Here is an 18,917-nt window from a genome sequence, read left to right as displayed (position 1 = left end):
GCTATTCTGAAAGAACTATATCATATTGCATGATTCCATTTGTATGAAATGTCCAGAACAGTGAAATATATAGAGACAATAAGCAGATAAGTGGTTGGCTAGGGTCAGGGGAGAGAGATGAGAGACTGGGGGAGAATGGCTAAGGGGTATGAGATTTCTTTTTGAAGTGATGAAAATGTTTAAAAATTTATTTCAAGTTGCACACTTTAAATTTATAAATTAAGGAGGTTCCTGGTTGGCTCAGTCACTAGAACATGCAACTCTTGATCTAAGGAATTTTTTTTTTTTTTTTTTTTTGGATCTCAGGGTTTAAGTTTGAGCCCCATATTGGGTGTAGAGTTTACCTAAAAATATTTTTTTAATTAAATAAATATATAAATAAATATGTAAATTGGTATGGTGTATGAATTGTATCTCAATAAAGCCATCTAAAAAAGGAATGTCAAAGATAATGATGTAGTATATTTCCTATGGTAAATAAAAATAAATAAAACAGTTTAAGAGCAAGATGATATAAAAACTAAGAGAGTCTACCACCCACAGATTTTTTACGCAAAGTACCTAAAGAACCATATCAGCAAGAATATTGAACCTATGGGTACCTGGGTGGCTCAGTGGTTGAGCGTCTGCCTTTGGCTCCGGTCATGATTCAGGGGTCCTGGGATGGAGTCCCACATCGGGATCCCCACAGGGAGCCTGCTTCTCCCTCTGCCCGTGTCTCTGCCTCTCTCTTTCTCTCTCTAACTCTCATGAATAAATAAATAAAATCCTTTAAAAATAAATAAAATCTTTAAAAAAAGAAACAAACAAACAAAATGGAAATAAATAAGCATTAAGTGTACTAGGATTAGGGCAGCCCAGGTGGCTCAGCAGTTTAGCAGCACCTTCAGTCTAGGGCATGATCCTGGAGACCTGGGATCGAGTCCCACGTCAGGCTCTCTGCATGGAGCCCGCTTCTCCCTCTGCCTGTGTCTCTGCCTCTCTCTCTCTGTGTCTCATGAATGAATAAATAAAATCTTAAAAATAAAAAGTGTACTAGGATTAGAATAGCTAGCTAAAGGCTAAGTCAGATAACACCTTAACCGCCCTCTAGGCTCAGACAGTTTTATAGATGAGGCTTATCAATTCTTCAAAGAACAAATACCTCTATCTTCACACTGTTTTATGAGGGCAGTAAAATCTTGATGCTAAAATTAGAAAATGTCGGCATGTTTTTAAACACCACATGTACATTTCTCTGTGTGTGACTACAGATGCAAATAAACTAGAGGTAAATATACTAAACAAAGTATAAGAATAAAGTATAGGTAAACTTAATTCCACAGTGCATGAAAAAAAAAGTGGGGTTTTCTCTATGAATGCAAAGGTAACAGAAAAATCTGTCAATGTTTATTCACCATATTAATGGAGTTAGAGACAACAAAGCTTATGAACTAAGAGCACCAAGGAATTTTAAAAATGATAGAAAAGGCTCCATATCTGAATTTTGGTGATGGTTACATAGTTGTATACATTTGTCAAAATTCAAATTGTATGCATAAAATGGATGTATTTTATGTAAATTATTCCACAACAAAGTTGGTTAACAAATACATGATCTCAGTTTGTGCAAAAGAAGTATTTGATAAAATTAAACACTTATTCATAATTTTAAAAAATGACCCCCAAGACTACTACTAGTCATCATTATACTAAAGATTCTAATCAATGTAGTAAGACAAAAAAGGTGTGTAAAGTTAGGAAAAGGATAAAAACCCATCAATCCTGCAAATGATACGATTATCTACATTTTTAAAAATCTAACTGAAACGATATAAACCATTAGAACTAAAAAAGAGCTCAGAAAATAAAAATCAATGGTGTTCTTAAACATTGACAATATTCAATTATAATGTGTAATCCCAAAATGGTACCATTTACAGTAGCTACAAAAAGGTATCTAGGAACAAATAAAAGATGTGTAAAACCTATATAAAGAAATTTATAAAACACTTTTTTTCTTAGAACTATCTTTAGGGTATCCCTGGGTGGCTCAACGGTTTAGCACCTGCCTTTGGCTCAGGGTGCGATCCTGGAGCCCTGGGATCAAGTCCCACGTCCGGCTCCCCGCATGAAGCCTGCCTCTCCCTCTGCCTGTGTCTCTGCCTCTCTCTCTCTCTACGTCTATCATAAATAAATAAAATCTTTAGGGATCCCTGGGTGGTGCAGTGGTTTAGTGCCTGCCTTTGGCCCAGGGCGTGATCCTGGAGACCCGGGATCAAATCCCACATCGGGCTCCCGGCGCATGGAGCCTGCTTCTCCCTCTGCCTGTGTCTCTGCCTGTGTCTCTGCCTCTCTCTCTCTCTCTCTGTGACTATCATAAATAAATAAAAAATTAAAAAAAAAATTAAATAAAATCTTTAAAAAAAAAAAAGAACTATCTTTATTACATGTTTTTAAATACTTCTCCACGTCACTATAGAATGCCTATCATATTCATTCCCTTAAACAATACTGTTCTAGAGAAACAAGCGGGCAGCACTCTTACAATCATCTTTAGTATATGTGTTTATAAAACACAATTGAAGGACATTTTGAAAAACCCAAAGTGAGATTATAATAGGTTCACAAATAGGAGGACGTACACTGTTAAAAATGGCACTTCTTTCTAAATTAATCTATAAATAAAAGGCAATTCCAATCAAATCCCAAAAGATTTTTTCATGTAATTTAAGAAGTTGATCCTAATAATGCCTATGAAAGAGTAAAGGGCCAAGAACAGGCAATACAGTTTTGAAGGAACTCTAAGATTTCAAGACTTCTTAGAAAAGTACAGTAATGTAAAAAGTGCAGAGACAGCCACGTCAACCAATAGAAATAAAGAGAGTCCAAAAAAAGACCCCAACATATATGGAAACAGCATATTAAAGAGTAACATTACAAAGCAGTGGACAAAAGATGGGACTACTGCTCAATCAATGATGCAAGGACAACTGGCTATCAGTATGGCAGGCATTAGATTCCTTCCTCATAAAATGAAAAAAAAAAAAATTCAGATGGATTTAGGACCTAAACTTGATAATCAAAACTCTATAAATATCAAAGATCTTTCCTTTTTTTTTGTCTATATATTTGTTTTATTGAAGTTTGATTTGAAATATCAAAGACCTTTATGTTACTTGGGTAGAAGAGTTCTTAAGGACACTGAAAGAACAAATTAGGGACACCTGGGTGGCTCAGCGGTTGGGTGTCTGTCTTAGGCTCAGGGAGTGATCCTGGAGTCCCAGGATCGAGTCCCACATTGGGCTCCATGCATGGAGCCTGCTTCTCCCTCTGCCTATGTCTCTGCCTCTCTCTCTCTATGTCTCTCATGAATAAATAAATAAAATCGTTTAAAAAAAATTATAAGGAAAAACAGTAAATCTGACTACATTAAAATTCATGATTATTATAAAGCTAAAAGACAAGCCAAAAATTGAGAGCAAGTATTTACAGTGCTTATAACCAAAGGATTAATATCCAAATGTGTGTGTGTACATGTGTGCATGGATATGTGCCCATATGTATAACTCTTAGAAATAAATAAGAAAAGTTCAAACAAATCAACAGAAAAATGGGCAAAGAATATATATAGGCATATCAGAGAAGAAACCCAGGCATCCCTACTCAACCTTTAAATACTACTGTATGCCTATCAAATTGGCAAAAGTAAAAATAAATGTATGTGTATGTGTTTATATATATAGAAAGCCTGACAGTAAATAATTGTTGGGAAAATGTGGGAAAGCAAGAACTTCTAAACACTGCTGATGGGAATGTACACTGATACAACTACTTTGGATGAATAGTAAAGTTCAAGTATAATGAAACTGAATAAAAATAAACCTCATGGGACACCTGGGCGGCTCAGCAGTTGAGCATCTGCCTTTGGCTCAGGTCATGATCCCAGAGTCCTGGGGTTGAGTCCCACATCGGGCTTCCTGCATGGAGCCTGCTTCTCCTTCTGCCTATGTCTCTGCCTTTCTCTGTGTGTCTCTCATGAATAAATATATAAAACCTTAAAAACAAAACAAAAAAAAAACCTCAAGACCTAGAAATTCTGCTTCTGGGAATCTACTCCAGAGTATCTATGTCATGTTTACACTATACAAGAAAATAGTTATAAGGATGTTCATTGTAATACTATTTTTAACAGCAGAAAAAGAAAAAATCTAAATGTCTCTCAATAGAGGAATGGCTAAGCAGTGATGTGTTCATACTCTGAAATACTATATATTAGCTCAATGAATTCAAAGCTTTGTGTACATACAATGTCAACGGGGAAAAGGTTGCAGAATATGATCAGTATGATACAATTTATATAAAAATTTAAAAACAAATGCCATACGTTACTTATGTTTACATAACCTATAAAGTAAAAGCATAATAACATGGACAGTAAGGATCCACTTAGCTTGAAGATAGTGATTCCTTGTGAAGTAGGAGGGAACAGAATAGGACAGTGAAGGAGTACAAAGAAGTTTTAAATCCATCTATAGCTTTTAGTTCCTGAAAAGGTTTGAAACAAATTTGGCAAAAATGTGAATGAATAGCCTTTAAATATGAGTGGTAGCAACAAAGATGTTCATTATGTTATACTCTATATTTTCTATGTTTGGGATATTTCAGCATTTATTTTTTTAAAGATTTATTTATTTACTTACTTATTATTTCAGCATTTAAAAAAAAATCAACTCTGCCCTACATATATACACATATATATGTATATATATATAATGGGAAAGAACAAGAGTGAAACAGGAAGACCTTCTAGAAATAGAAAGCATGTGTAGAAACCCTGGCTAAAGTGGTGATGACCTAGATCAGAAGTGCTAATAGGATGAAGAGAAACAGATGAATGTGGGATTATATTTCAAATGAATAATTTGTATGGATATGAGGACTACAGGGGAGGAGAGGATCAAGGCTGACTTCTAACTAAAGCAATAATGTAGATGAATGTGCTATTTACTCAGGGAAAACTGGGAAAATAACCAATTAGAAGGTATGAAAGAATTGTTTTATGGTTATCTCTTATTTCTTTTACTCAAACATAAGCTCTTTAAGGGAAGAATCTGTCTGCTTTTTCTCTGTATACCCAGAAGTTCCTAACATAACTGCCAAATCAACGTTATACAAAATGCCTAAGTATTGCTTCTTGAAAACTAGACAGACTTTGAAAATGTCAGCCTTCAAATAAATCTGACATTACTTAATATTCTAATAACAAAAAGAAAAAACTTGCAAGAAGTTCCCACAAAAATTTTCCCATGCAGCTTATTCAAACTTTTAGGTTCTATACAAATTTATGCCATTTTCCCAAGCCATTTTAATTAATTTTGTATGATTTTACCAGTTAGATGTATTATAAGCTATGCAGTATTATAAGGTATGCCATCGTAAATAAGATTAGGGGCGCCTGGGTGGCTCAGCGGTTAAGCGCCTGCCTTTGGCCCAGGGCCTGATCTTGGGGTCTCAGGATCAAGTCCCACATCTGGCTCCCTGCATGGAGCCTGCTTCTCTCTCTGTGTTTCTGCCTCTTTCTCTGTGTCTCTCATGAATTAAAAAAAAAAAAAAAAAAAGAACTGATGCAATTCTAAGTTTATGAACATTATGATAATGTATAACAACAAAATCTCAAAATTTGGGACGCCCGGTGGCTCAGCAGTTTAGCGCTGCCTCCAGTCCAGGGTGTGATCCTGGAGACCCGGGATCGAATCCCATGTCAGGCTCCCTGCATGGAGCCTGCTTCTCCCTCTGCCTCTGTCTCTCTCTCTCTCTAACTCTCTCTCTCTCTCTCTCTCTCTCTGTGTCTCTCATGAATAAATAAATAAAATCTTCAAAAAAAAATCTCAAAATTTATCCAAAAGATAGTTTCTAACTATTCCTTTAATTGTGAAGTCAGAATCATATGATACAGAGGATTTTTCCAAAATTACTACATAACTGCAATGGTAGAAATATAATCATGTAAGTAAAGATCATTTCCCTCCTAAGATCAAAAGATTACAAGTATTTTTAGTGGATAATTATATCAAAAAATAATTCTTGGGGTGGGGCATCTGGCTGGCTCAGTTGTAGAGCATGTGACTCTTGATCTCTGGATTATGAGTTGGAGCCCTACACTGGGTGTAGTTTGCTTAAAAACAAAAAAAGTAATACTTAGGTAATTATGGTACCACAAGTTTCAATTATTTTCTTTAGGTTGTTCAAAATCAAAACAAGTGTATGTCAACTACTGCATTTTGGCAACTCTCCCTTTTTTAGTGAGTCACGAAATTAAACATTAGGTCCTAAGTCAATTTTTATTTGTCAAAAGGGTGAATGCTGTGATTTTAACAAATTTCTGAGTATCTATATGCTTGTACATCCCCCTCTTGGTTTATCCTCATTGGCTTTGGGAGATTTAGGAGGGGGAGAGGACATGTTAGAAAGTAGTACACAATTTGACAAAGATAAAGTACTCAAAACCATAAGTTTAAATAGCCCATACAAATAAATCAATGTTTTAACTGTTTTTCTAATAGTTCAGAAATAATACTTTTTAAAAGGGGGATGTGGCGCCTGGGTGGCTCAATTGGTTGAGCATCTGACTCTGGATTTCAGCTCAGGTCATGATCTTGGAGTCATGGAATCAAGCCCCACATCGGGCTCCACAATCAGCACAGAATCTGCTTATCCCTCTCCCTTTGCTCCTCCCCTGGCTAACACAAGCATGCATGCATGCTCTCTCTAATAAACAAACAAACAAACAAACAAAATCTTAAAAAAGAAAGAAATAGTACTTTTGAGTGTCAAAGGAAAACACCAAAAGGTCTCTTAGGAAACCTGTTACAAATTTTCAAATGTGAGAATAGAGCCATTTAAAAATATATATGACCCACATTAGCAATGTAAATTCTACTGCTGGATTTACATAAATTTGTATCAATTTAATTTCTCTGAATTTTAAAAGATGCATCTAAATGGAAACAGAATGGATTTCAAAGGTATATCAAGTATGCATGTGTGTTCTTAGGTTTAAAATTATATTTTCATTGGGTTTTTTTTTTAATTTTTATTTATTTATTCATGAAAGACACACACACAGAGAGATAGAGAGGCAGAGACACAGGCAGAGGGATGAGCAGGCTCCATGTAGGGAGCCCGATGCGGGACTCGATCCCAGGTCTCCAGGTTCACACCCTGGACTGAAGGCGGTGCTAAACCGCTGAGCCACCTGGGCTGCCCTGGGTTTTATTTTATAAACAATGAGAAACCAATGATAGTTATCACACTAGAGAGTGACACCGTGAATGCTTTAATAATGTAACTTTGGCTGTAATACAAAGAATGGACAGCACTTAGAAATGGGAGGGTACTATAACAGAAGTTTGAGATTAAGATGGTGATGTAACAGTCTAATTGAGGATAGAGCTTTATAAAAGTTCAGATTCCTAGGACCTACTCCTGGAAATTGTTGAGTCAGTGCAATTAGAGCAAGGTCTCATAATCCTAGAGAAAAGTGAAACACAGATGACTGGTAGTAAGTTAGAGCATCAAAGGGAAGATACCCTTCATGCTGACACCTTTAAAAAAGTTTAGGAACTCATAAAAATTACACACTAATGTTTCACTTTTACCACAAATGAACATTGACTCACCTGGGTCAGGGTCATATTTTAGGTCCAATGGATGTACAACAGGGCAGTACTGCTTCTAAACATATAAATTAAAACAGATTTAAATTATTCATTCAATCTTTCATGTAAATATTTCCTTCAACTAATATATATCTTATTAGCTGGTAGAACCATTCTTAAAGAAAAAAAAGGGGAGGAGGACGTGCCTGGGTGGCTCAGTTGGCAAGTGTCTGCCTGAGACTTAGGTCATCATCTCAGGGTTCTGGGATAGAGCCCCACATCAAGCTCCCTGCTCAGCAAGGAGTCTGTTTCTCGCTCTCCCACTGTCCCTCACTTATCCCCGTGCTTGTGCTCTCTTTCACACCCTCTCTCTCAAATAAAATCTTTATTTTTGTAAAAAAAAAAAAAAAAAAAATTTATTTATTTATTCATGAGAGACACAGAGAAAGGCAGAGGGAGAAGCAGGCTCCCTACAGGGAGCCTGATGCGGGACTCAATCCAAGGACCCCAGGATCAAGACCCAAGCCAAAGGCAGACACTCAACCACTGAGCCACCCAGGTGCCCTAAATAAAATCTTAAAAAAAAAAAGACAAAAGAAAAGAAAAGATCCTGAAATACATAGGAAAAGAGGGGAAAAGAAAAGATCAAACTAAGTCTGAATTATACCTTTTATAGTATTGTCATCTACTACATGCACTAAGAAATAGCACCATTAAAAAAGTCTAAGAAAAGCAAACAATCAAATTAAAGGCACAGAGACTGAATTTTGTGTTTAAAGTACAATGTAATTGCCAAATTATGAATAGATTATTTTTCAAAAGTTCACTTTAAGACAAGTGTCTGGAACTCAGAAAGCCTATAGAAACTCCCTTTTCAAAGTGGCCACTACCATGTCTGCCCACTGCAGCCTACACACCCTGTGATATACTGAGACGGTAAGAGCAGAACTATAGCAAAGGATCCATGGGCTTGCTTCACAGCACATACGATACAGAGCAGGTTACACGGCCCCTGTGCAAGGTTGACTTAGAAAAAGATCCACACTTCAGCAAAAAGAGTAAAACGTTCCTCCTTACTCCTGCCCGAAGCCAGCAGGAGACAAAAAATATTTTCTAAAAGAACTACCTTTAGTGTCCTCATCCCATCATCCATCCATTTTGCATCTTTTTAAACTTCCACAGCAGTGCCCTACCTAGGTCAGCCAGCTTTCTTTTATGTAATACTGATTACCGATTAGGTTTTTTCCAGGAAAGAAGGGGGTAATAGGGAGAGAAAAAAATACATTTTGAATGTTTTTCCTGCAGAAATTTTAAAAAGCAAGGGAGGGGGGGTGGTAGGAGGATAGAATAGGGCATTTCTTTGAAAACACTTTGGAAGAAAAAAAATCTGCAAAAATATCTGCTTATATTTTTTTCTCAGAGACAGCATTTACTGTCTAAAAGGATTCCTGACAAAAAAAGCAACTGAGAGATTTATATGTGAAAACATGCTAATTTCAAAAATTAGTGACAAAGAATATAACATAATTTAAAACAACATGGGTTTCTCACTCCAGAAGCAGTATCATTCCCAGCAAACCTACTCCCAAACCCATTATGATTTTTAGAGTAAAACTACACACAGGTCATACAGCAAATCAGTGTTCTGAACAGGTATTCATTTTTTTAACGATTTTATTTATTTACTTGAGAGAGAGAGAGAGAGAGAGTGAGTGAACGAGCACACGTGTGCACAAGCAGGCTCCCCATTGAGCAGGGAGCCCGACTCAGGTTAGATTCCAGGAACCCGGGATCATGACCTGAGCCGAAGGCAGGCATTTACCCGATGGAACCACCCAGATGCTCCCTGAACAGGTATTCAATCCTCATCACCAATTTAAACTAAAGGGGACTTCCAAAATATATAATCATATACAAATAATGTGCCAAACACAAACGACACACAGAAAGAAAAGGCTTCAGAGGTAAATTTATAGGGGCACCTCACTTAGGTGTCCAACTCTTGGTTTTAGCTTAGGTCGTAACCTCAGGGATTGGGAGATTGAGCCCCAAGTCAGGCTCCCTGCTTAGCAGGGAGTCTGCTTAAAGAGAGAACCTTTATGGGACGCCTGGGTGGCTCGCAGTTGAGCATCTACCTTCGGCTCAGGGCGTCATCCTGGAGTCCCAGGAACAAGTCCCACATCGGGCTCCCTGCAGGGAGCCTGCTTCTCCCTCTGCCTGTCCCTGCCTCTCTCTCTCTGTGTCTCTCATGAATAAATAAAATCTTTAACAACAACAACAACAAAAAAAAAAGATAAATCATCTTACCAGAATTTCTTGTTTTGCTTTTATGGTTTTGATGACGCACTCAAGGATCTTTCTAGGATACTGCTTACGTTTTGTGGCTATATCTACTATGATTTCATCAAACTGATCTTCAAGTACTTTAATATCAGAATCTATTTCAAGAGAAAACAATATCAAAAAATTTCTTAAAACACATTGCTTTTAGCCTGTATAGAAATATATAAGCTAAATTAAGAAAACAAAAAATAAATAAGAAAAACAAATATGATAAGTTAATGGATGCCCTCACTTAGTGATTAATTCATTTATTAGTCATTGAAAAATCAATTACTGAGCACCTATGGGAAGCCAGGCCTAAATTAGAAAAATACAAAGATGAATATAACATGATCCCTGCTCTCTCAGAGTTCAAAGTTCCCTAGAATAAACAACTGCAACACAACTTGATATATGCATTTGAGGTATGAACTAAATGTCATTCAGATGCACAACAATGAACACTAACTCTGCTTAGGGAACTTTAAACAGAAAGCAACATTTGAGCTAAGCCTTGAAATATAAATGTAAATCCATGGGATTAAAAAAAGGTGGGACAAAAAATAACACGCAGTAACATTTTAGGCAGAGGAAACCATATTTACAAGATCACAGAGGTTCTGGGAAACTCTTTTCCAAAGCTAAAAGTTCTAAATGACTGCAGGATAAAGTGTAAGGAAAGAAGCATGATAATATATAAAAGAACTAGACTGTAAAGGGTATTTAATGTCAGACTTTCTAACATGTTTTGGATTATGTGCTGCACCAAAGCTTTAACAGTAGCAGAGTAGAAAAGCTAAATCTGAAATAGACACAACTGGATAAATAGTAGGAAAAAGTAAAAGACACGGTGACTGTACAACTTCTTTGATTTAACTAAAACTATTTTATCTGTTGCTTTCCTGTTTGAAAATAGTGAATCTTAGACTTCAGCAGAATACTTACATGGGGAACTTGTCAGAAGTGCAGAAATTCTGATTCAACAGAGGCCTCTGGAATGGAGTCCCAAAATTAAGCACCCCAGGTGAATGAATGCAGGTGGTACATCAACCTTATTTTGAAAATCATCTTTAAGAATAAATAATTAAAAATACTAAAGAATGGGGTGCCTGGGTGACTCAGTCAGTCAAGCTCAGATCTTGATCTTGACTTCAGCTCAGATCATGATCTTAGGGTCAGGGGAATCCAGCCCTTTGAGGCTCCGTGCTCAACAGGGAGTCTACTTGAGGATTCTCTCCTCCCTCTGCCCCTCCCCCTGCTCATCTGGGTGTGTGCACACACTCTCTCTCAAATAAATAAATAAATCTTTAAAAAAAAAAACTAAAGAACTCGGTCATTGGCTTAACTGGCCTCACATCACACATTGTTATGGCAATGTCTGTGCTAGAAATGTATCTATTTTATTGAGTAGAAACTTCATTAAGAAGTCTGAAACAGGGGCACCTGGGTGGCTTAGTGGTTGAGTGTCTGTGAGATCCCAGGAATCCTGGGATCGAGTCCGGCACCGGGCTCCCCACAGGGAGCCTGCATCTCTGTGTCTCATGAATAAATAAATAAAATCTTTAAAAAAAAAGTCTGAAACAGTGAAACATATTTTTGGAAACTTTCAAACATTGCTGATATATTTTAGCATATATATACGTACTGGGTAAAGATTAATGAAGTACATCAAGTATCTCTCATTCATGTAGCAAATATTAAATCCAAATAAACTCTTTTGAGAGTATTATGAGAAAAATAGTCACTGCTTACTTTGAAAACATTTAGATGAGCAGCCCTTTCTAAATTTTAATTTATCCATTTAAAAAGTTCAATCATTAGCCTGAAATAATGTACTATTTCACAGTTAAAAAAAAAAGTCTCCTAGCTAAATCTTCTATGTAGGAGAAAAATGGTTTTTCAGCGCCACCTAATGATAAAGCTACAAATCTGAAATGTATAAACAATTTGAGGGCAGCCCGGGTGGCTCAGCGGTTTAGCTGAGCCTTCATCCCAGGGCGTGATCCTGGAGACCTGGGATCGAGTCCCACATCAGGTTTCCTGCATAGAGCCTGCTTCTCCCTCTGCCTGTGTCTCTGCCTCTGTGTCTCTCATAAATAAATAAATAAAATCTTTAAAAAAAAAAAAAAAGAACAATTTGAGCAGGGAAGATCTTGTCACCAATTTAACAAGTTTACCATGTACCTACTATGCGCCAAGCTAAGTAATGAAAAACAAATACATAGCCCCTGTCTTGAGGAACTTACACTTGGATTTTTTTTTTTTAAGATTTTATTTATTTATTCATGAAACACACAGAGAGAGAGAGAGAGAGAGGCAGAGACACCGACAGAGGGAGAAGCAGGCTCCATGCAGGGAACCCGATGTGGGACCTGATCCCAAGTCTTCAGGATCATACCCTGGGCCGAAGGTGGTGCTAAACTGCCAAGCCACCTGGGCTGCCCTACACTTTGATTCTTAAATGTACCTGGTCAAGCCTGAAATCAAGTCCCTTCAGAGTAGTTAGAGAGGAAGGGAAAAAGTTGTTTTCACTTGTATATTCATTCTTTCATGTTTTCACTCATTTCTACAATGATCCCAGTGAACAAAACAGACAACCTCTATCCTTGTGAAGATTACTTATTGCTTCTATGCATTAGATGAGATACAAACCCTTTTAATCCTATCTACTGAACCATTTTCTCTTTCCTATTGTCTTAGGGCAGGTCTTTACCATCTCTTACTGTACTATCACAGTAACTTCCCTAAGATCAGCCTGCCTTAAATTTCTCCCCTCTCCAATCCATCCCCTAACACAGCCAGCAGTGAACTTTCTAAAACACAAAGCTTCTCATATAAATTCTACTTTAGAAATTACCACTGGTGGGACGCCTGGGTGGCTCAGCAGTTGGGCATCTGCCTTTGGCTCACGGCATGATCCCGGGGTCCAGGATTGAGTGCCACATTAGGGTCCCTGCGTGGAGCCTGCTTCTCCCTCTGCCTGTGTTTCTGCTTCTCTGTGTGTCTCTCATGAATAAATAAATAAATAAATATAATCTTTTTTTTTTTTTTTTAAATAAATATAATCTTTAAAAAAAAATTACCACTGGTTCCCCATTGCCAAAAGGATAACGTGCTAATTCCTTAGCAAACTCTCAGGCTCTTTGTAATCTGGCCCCAACTTATCTCTGGCCACACCTGCCATTAGTTTTTCCAATTCAGTTCTGACATTTTCCAAATATATCATTCCTTTGTGCATTTGCACCTGCTCTTCTCTCTGCTTCGAATGTCCTTCCTCCTTTTTTTTTTGGCATTTTTTTAAAGGTTTATTTATTTACTTATGATAGACAGTGAGAGAGAGAGAGGCAGAGACACAGGAGGAGGGATAAGCAGGCTCCATGCCGGGAGCCTGACGTGGGACTCGATCTCAGGACTCCAGGATCGCGCCCTGGGCCAAAAGCAGGTACCAAACCACTGAGCCACCCAGGGATCCCTCCTTCCTCCTTTTTATCTAGCATGCTACCATTTATGAAATGCATTTAACTACAATCTACTCTGTTTGGTCTTCTCCCCCTCTCCAAACAGTAGTAATTCCTTGTTCATTTACTTCCATTAACAATGAGTTCCTAAATAGTAAGGACCATGTATTTTCATCTATGTCTTAAAACTTGGTATAGTGCCTGGCATTATCAAGTGCCTGTGAAGGAAGGTAAAATTTTAGTATTCTCAACTATTTCCCCTCACAGTTATAAGGAGAAAAAGGGACAAAGACTAACCATATTCCACCCAGGCTGCCAACCTATTAGAACACACATATCTTAATCTATAAATTGATGAATCATATTGCTAAAGGCAGCCTGGAGCAAACAATAAAGTAATTCCAAAGTGACTTCACAGAACAAGAGTCAAATAAAGACACAGGAAAGGCTGTGTAGTTTAAAAATACTCTTAGATGACTGTGATAAACTCCCCCTCTCTTGCAAATTGGCAATCATTCTGATGTTTGGGAAATTAATGTTATTGCTTTTACCATTTCAATATATAAATCAGAATGTAAATTTTGGTGACTTTGAAGAGATAACTATAATAATCCCAAGGATTAGACAGTGAAGTTTTCTGGGCAAAGTATTATCTTAACATGTTGAGAAGAAAAATCATAACCACAGAGGGTTACTTGATGTGCTTGGAATCGGCTCAAGGTATAACTGGATAGAAGGTAATATCAAGCTGGGACACAAAGGTCTGCTGTTCAGACTATAATATCACTACGGGTAAAGATAAGACACCGACTCCTTGTCAGGGTAGCCCTCCCCTAGACTTTGCTGGGGACTTCTGCCCCTTCTCACACAGATCATTCTTTTTTTCCTAACTTTTTTCCTTCTTATACTGACCACTGACTGTTTTCTTTCCATTAAAACTTTGATTTCTGGGATGCCTGGGTGGCTCAGCAGTTGAACGTCTGCTTTGGGCTCAGGGCGTGATCCCAGGGTCCAGGATCCAGTCCCATTTTGGGCTCCCTGAAGGGAGCCTGCTTCTCCCTATTTGTCTCTACCTCTCTCTCTCTTTCTCATAAATAAATAAAATCTTTAAAACAAAACAAAACTTTGATTTCTTTAGATATGTCAACATATTAGGGTATAAGTATGCTTTGATTATAAGGTTTCTCTATATATTTACCTCATCCTTTACATGGTACTCTTAACATTTAACTTCATACCTCTAAGGGTACTTCACTATCTACTCTAAGGATCACTTGTAAAACTATAATTTGACTTATAAGGTATTAATCACAGTAATACTCTGGGCCTGTTTCTTCATCAGGAGACAGCTGTACAGTATTTTCCAGTAACCTACTGACAAGGGTACTTTCAAAGATTAATCAGATCAAAGTCTTGTTGAGAATGCCAGACAGCACATATAAAAAAAAATCAAGGTACCTACTGTGTAGTTTGCCTCAGATTATGACTTCAATAGTCTTCTAGATTTGTTTACTTTTTTCCCCCCAAAGAAAGAAAAATTTTAACAGAAGGGACACTGAAGATGGGGATTAAAAATTAGCATTCAAGGGATGCCCAGGTGGCTCAGTCCGTTAAGCACCTGCCTTTGGCTCAAGTCATGATGCTGGAGTCCCAGGATAGAGCCCTGCTTTGGGCTCCCTGCTCAGCAGGGAGTCTGCTTCTGCCCCTCCCTCCTTCTCTCTCACTCACTCTCTCTCTCAAATAAATAAAATCTTTAAAAAAGCAAAAAAATAAATTCTAAAAAATTAGCATTTAAAATAAAATTAGCCACAAAAATAACTCAGAAATTAATGAAAGGAAGTTAAATAACATACCTATTAAACTATCTGAAGCTTCCTGCCATGCTTGCCCATTAATGCTGACATTCTCTTGCACAGCTGATTCAAAAGTCTGAAATAAATTCATAATACTCAAGTCACTAAAAATAACTTTAAAGATTGAATTAAAACATTTTGGCAAAGTAAGAACTTCAAATTTGTAACAGAGAATATTAAGAAAAGTAAACTAAACTAGCTTATAAGTCTATTCTTCTCAATGAAGATTCCATTTCAATTATTGACTAAACCTACATATTAGCTTTGATAACCATTATGCTACCTATGAGAAAATTTGATGCAAAATTTATATACTTCTTAAAAAGAAAAAAAATACAAGCTAACAAAGTTGAGCTCAGCTGAATCTGAAGGGTACAAGTACTACACAGGCTGCTGAAAGAGCATCAGTGTTAAGGGAAAAAAATGCTTAAAACAAAGTAAAATTAATTTCTACTGCATAAAGGATTGTATTTTTTAGAGATGTTCACTGAGGTAGATAGAAAAGAAATGGCATGAGACCGGGAGTTTTTTTTTTAAATAGAAAGTGTAGGGAAGCCCCAGCGGCTCAGTGGTTTAGCACCGCCTTCAGCCCAGGGCGTGATCCTGGAGACCCGGGATCGAGTCCCACATCGGGCTCCCTGCATGGAGCCTGCTTCTCCCTCTGCCTGTGTATCTGCCTCTCTGTGTGTCTCTCATGAATAAATAAATAAAATCTTCAAAAAAATAAAAATAGCGTAAAGGGACACCTGGCTACTTAGTAGAGCATGCAACTCTTGGTCTCAAGGTTATGAATTCAAGCTCCATCTTAGGCATGGAGCCCACCTTAAAAAAATAATAAAATAGGAAATGTAACATTTTTGATAACTGTTAAATTTGGTGATAGATACATGGGTGTCCACTGTACTAGTCAATTTTTAATACATTAAAAAATAAGAACTAAAGGAATTGGTAATATCATTAAAATTTTAAATATACATTTAAAATTTAAAACCTATTGCACAACAATTACACTTCTAGCAATGCATCCTCAAGAACCATTTTCATAAAAACATAAAAAGGATGGGATGTCTGGCTGGTTCAGCAGTTGAGCATCTGCCTTTGGCTCAGGTCATGATCCCGGGGTCCAGGATTGTGTCCCACACTGGGCTCCCTGCGAGGAGCCTGCTTTTCCCTCTGCTTCTCCCTCTGCCTATGTCTCTGCCTCTCTCTCTCTCTCTGTCTCTCATGAATAAATAAATAAAATCTTAAAAAAAAAAAACAAAAAACTGGGATCCTTGGGTGGCTCAGCAGTTAAAGCATCTGCCTTCAGCCCAGGGCCTAATCCTGCAGTCCCAGGATCGAGTCCCATGTCGGGCTCCGTGCATGGAGCCTGTTTCTCCCTCTGCCTGTGTCTCCACCTCTTTCTCTCTCCTCTGTGTCTCTAATGAATAAATAAATAAATAAATAATCTTTAAAAAAAAAACTGACAAATAATAGTTGACAGATTTGGTGGGGGGAGTTAATTGCTAAATTAGTTTAACACTCTTAATGCAAAAAATAAACAAAAAACGAAAACAACAAAAAAGCCATAAAAAAGAATATATAAGGGATACCAGGTGGCTCAGCAGTTGAGCTTTTCTACTTTCTGCTCAGGGCATGATCCTGGGTCCCAGAACCAAGTCCCAGGTCTGGGAATCAAGTCCCGCATCAGGCTGTCTCCCATGAATAAATAAAATAAAATCTTTAAAAATATATATATATATATTACACCCTCCATGGGCCTTCCAAAACAGTAAGTTATTTCCAAAAGGAAGAGGGATGGGGGGGGAGAGGAATTCTGACTTTTGCTTTATGCTGTTTTTTTTTTTTTTTACAAGAATGTACTTTATAAGCTTTGTAGAAGAGCATAAATCAAATCATGAATGATAATCATGAGTTAAGTTATGCACTCTATACTTTAAAGATTTTATAAAATAAAATCCTTACTTTATATAAGGACATTTACAGATTATCTCAGAATACAAAGTGTAATAATATTCATTACACAATCATATCAATACCATCTTTTAGGAATATCCATTATCATATTATGTGGTTTCAGATTAAGAGACATAACCTAATTAAAGCCTCTGCCTTTTATCTGCTCTTAATATAAAACACAAATGAATTCCCTGGTAGTTTAAGCCTTCAAACCTTTATCTTCTAATTCACTTTATCATTCATTAGATAAGGTATAACAGGTTAAGCCAAGCTCCTCTTTTTCTGTAATGTTCTAAGTAGGTCAGTACTTCCTAGAAAGGGGGAAATACTAGACAGATTTTTTTTTAAGATTTTATTTATTCATAGAGACACAGGGAGGGAGAGAGAGGCAGAGACACAGGCAGAGGGAGAAGCAGGATCCACGCAGGAAGCCCGATGAGGGACTCGATCCTGGGTCTCCAAGATCAGGCCCCGGGCAGAAGGCGGCGCCAAACCACTGCGCCACCGGGGCTGCCCAGAAAGAGGGAAATACTAAAATCCTTTACGCAAAAAAAGTCTTTCCCCCAAGAACTACTAAAAACGTCCTGAGGTATGTCTCTATTCTTCCTTTCCTTGCACGAAGGCAGGAATAGCCTTATTGTATCCAAAACGGGAACACAGAATCGCTACCCAGGGGCTGTTTCTTTATTCTTCTTCCATTTGACATTTATTTTTATTGTTTGCCCTGTGGTCATTCCCACTCGCAAGCATGCTGCGTTATGAGCTTTTAAACTTTTTCTTCCTACACATAGATTGTATGCTTCCTTAAGGCAGGTACCAATGCTTCAATAATACGTTGTGTCTTTCCTCAAAAAAATAAAAAATAAAAAATAAAGAGAGAGAGAGAGAGGATCCCTGGATGGCTCAGCGGTTTGGCACCTGCGCAGGGCGTGATCCTGGAGACCCGGGATCGAGTTCCACGTCGGGCTCCCTGCATGGGGCCTGCTTCTCCCTCTGTCTCTTGTGAGTAAATAAATAAAATCTTTAAAACAAAACAGGGCAGCCCAAATGGCTCAGCGGTTTAGCACCGCTTTCAGCCCAGGGCGTGATCCTGGAGACCCGGGATCGAGTCCCACATCGGGCTCCATGCATGGAGCCTGCTTCTCCCTCGGCCTGTGTCTGTTCCTCTCTTTCTGTGTCTCCCATGAATAAATAAATGAAATCTAAAAAAACAAAAACAAAACAAACCCTAGCTTCTTCAGAGCTTTGCAAAAGATGTGAGAAAGGAAGGGGGAAAAGGTTATGAGGGCCGGTGAAGTTACTAACCGAGACAGCATCCTTACCCACTTTAGACTTGTAGGGAAAATGTTTCCACGGACTTTACAGGAAGTCCTAAAACAGGCAAAAAGGAAAGACCGAACCGCTAGCGCGGTGCCCGGCTGACTTCCAGGATTATTATTATTACCCTTTCCCGGAAAATTCCTGCTAGGGTCTGCGTCTGCCCTGCCCAGTAGGGGGGCCACTAGCCAGCCACTTTCTGAGGTTCCCGAGGTCTTAAAAGGCGGGCAGCCCCAAGGGAGATGGGCTCTAGGTTCGAGCAGCTTAGCACGAACAGAAGAATCAGAGGAGACCGCGTTCTTTTTTTGTTGTTGTTGTTGTTTTTTTATCATCACAAATTAAAACGGCATCTTGGATAGGGCGGGCTC

At 37.9% G+C, this 18,917-nt stretch overlaps 1 protein-coding gene across 3 annotated transcripts in view; it reads right to left on the bottom strand.

Moving 5' to 3' along the window:
- The window catches only part of NSL1 (NSL1 component of MIS12 kinetochore complex), a 41,794-nt gene that overhangs the window by 22,230 nt on the left and 647 nt on the right, over positions 1–18,917 (bottom strand). The window contains exons 2-5 of one of the 3 annotated variants that reach the window (XM_077902168.1): positions 18,555–18,603; positions 15,274–15,349; positions 9,948–10,078; positions 7,662–7,716 (exon numbers count right to left, since the gene is read on the bottom strand). In XM_077902168.1, the coding sequence (XP_077758294.1) occupies positions 7,662–7,716; positions 9,948–10,078; positions 15,274–15,349; positions 18,555–18,603 (311 nt within the window). The remainder of the gene's footprint in view (positions 1–7,661; positions 7,717–9,947; positions 10,079–15,273; positions 15,350–18,554; positions 18,604–18,917) is intronic. The other 2 variants (XM_077902167.1, XM_077902166.1) reach the window with 2 other exon arrangements.

This window comes from Canis aureus, chromosome 6 (assembly GCF_053574225.1).
Source record: "Canis aureus isolate CA01 chromosome 6, VMU_Caureus_v.1.0, whole genome shotgun sequence".
Taxonomy (NCBI): Eukaryota; Metazoa; Chordata; class Mammalia; order Carnivora; family Canidae; genus Canis; species Canis aureus.
This window is presented reverse-complemented; position numbering and strand designations above follow the sequence as displayed.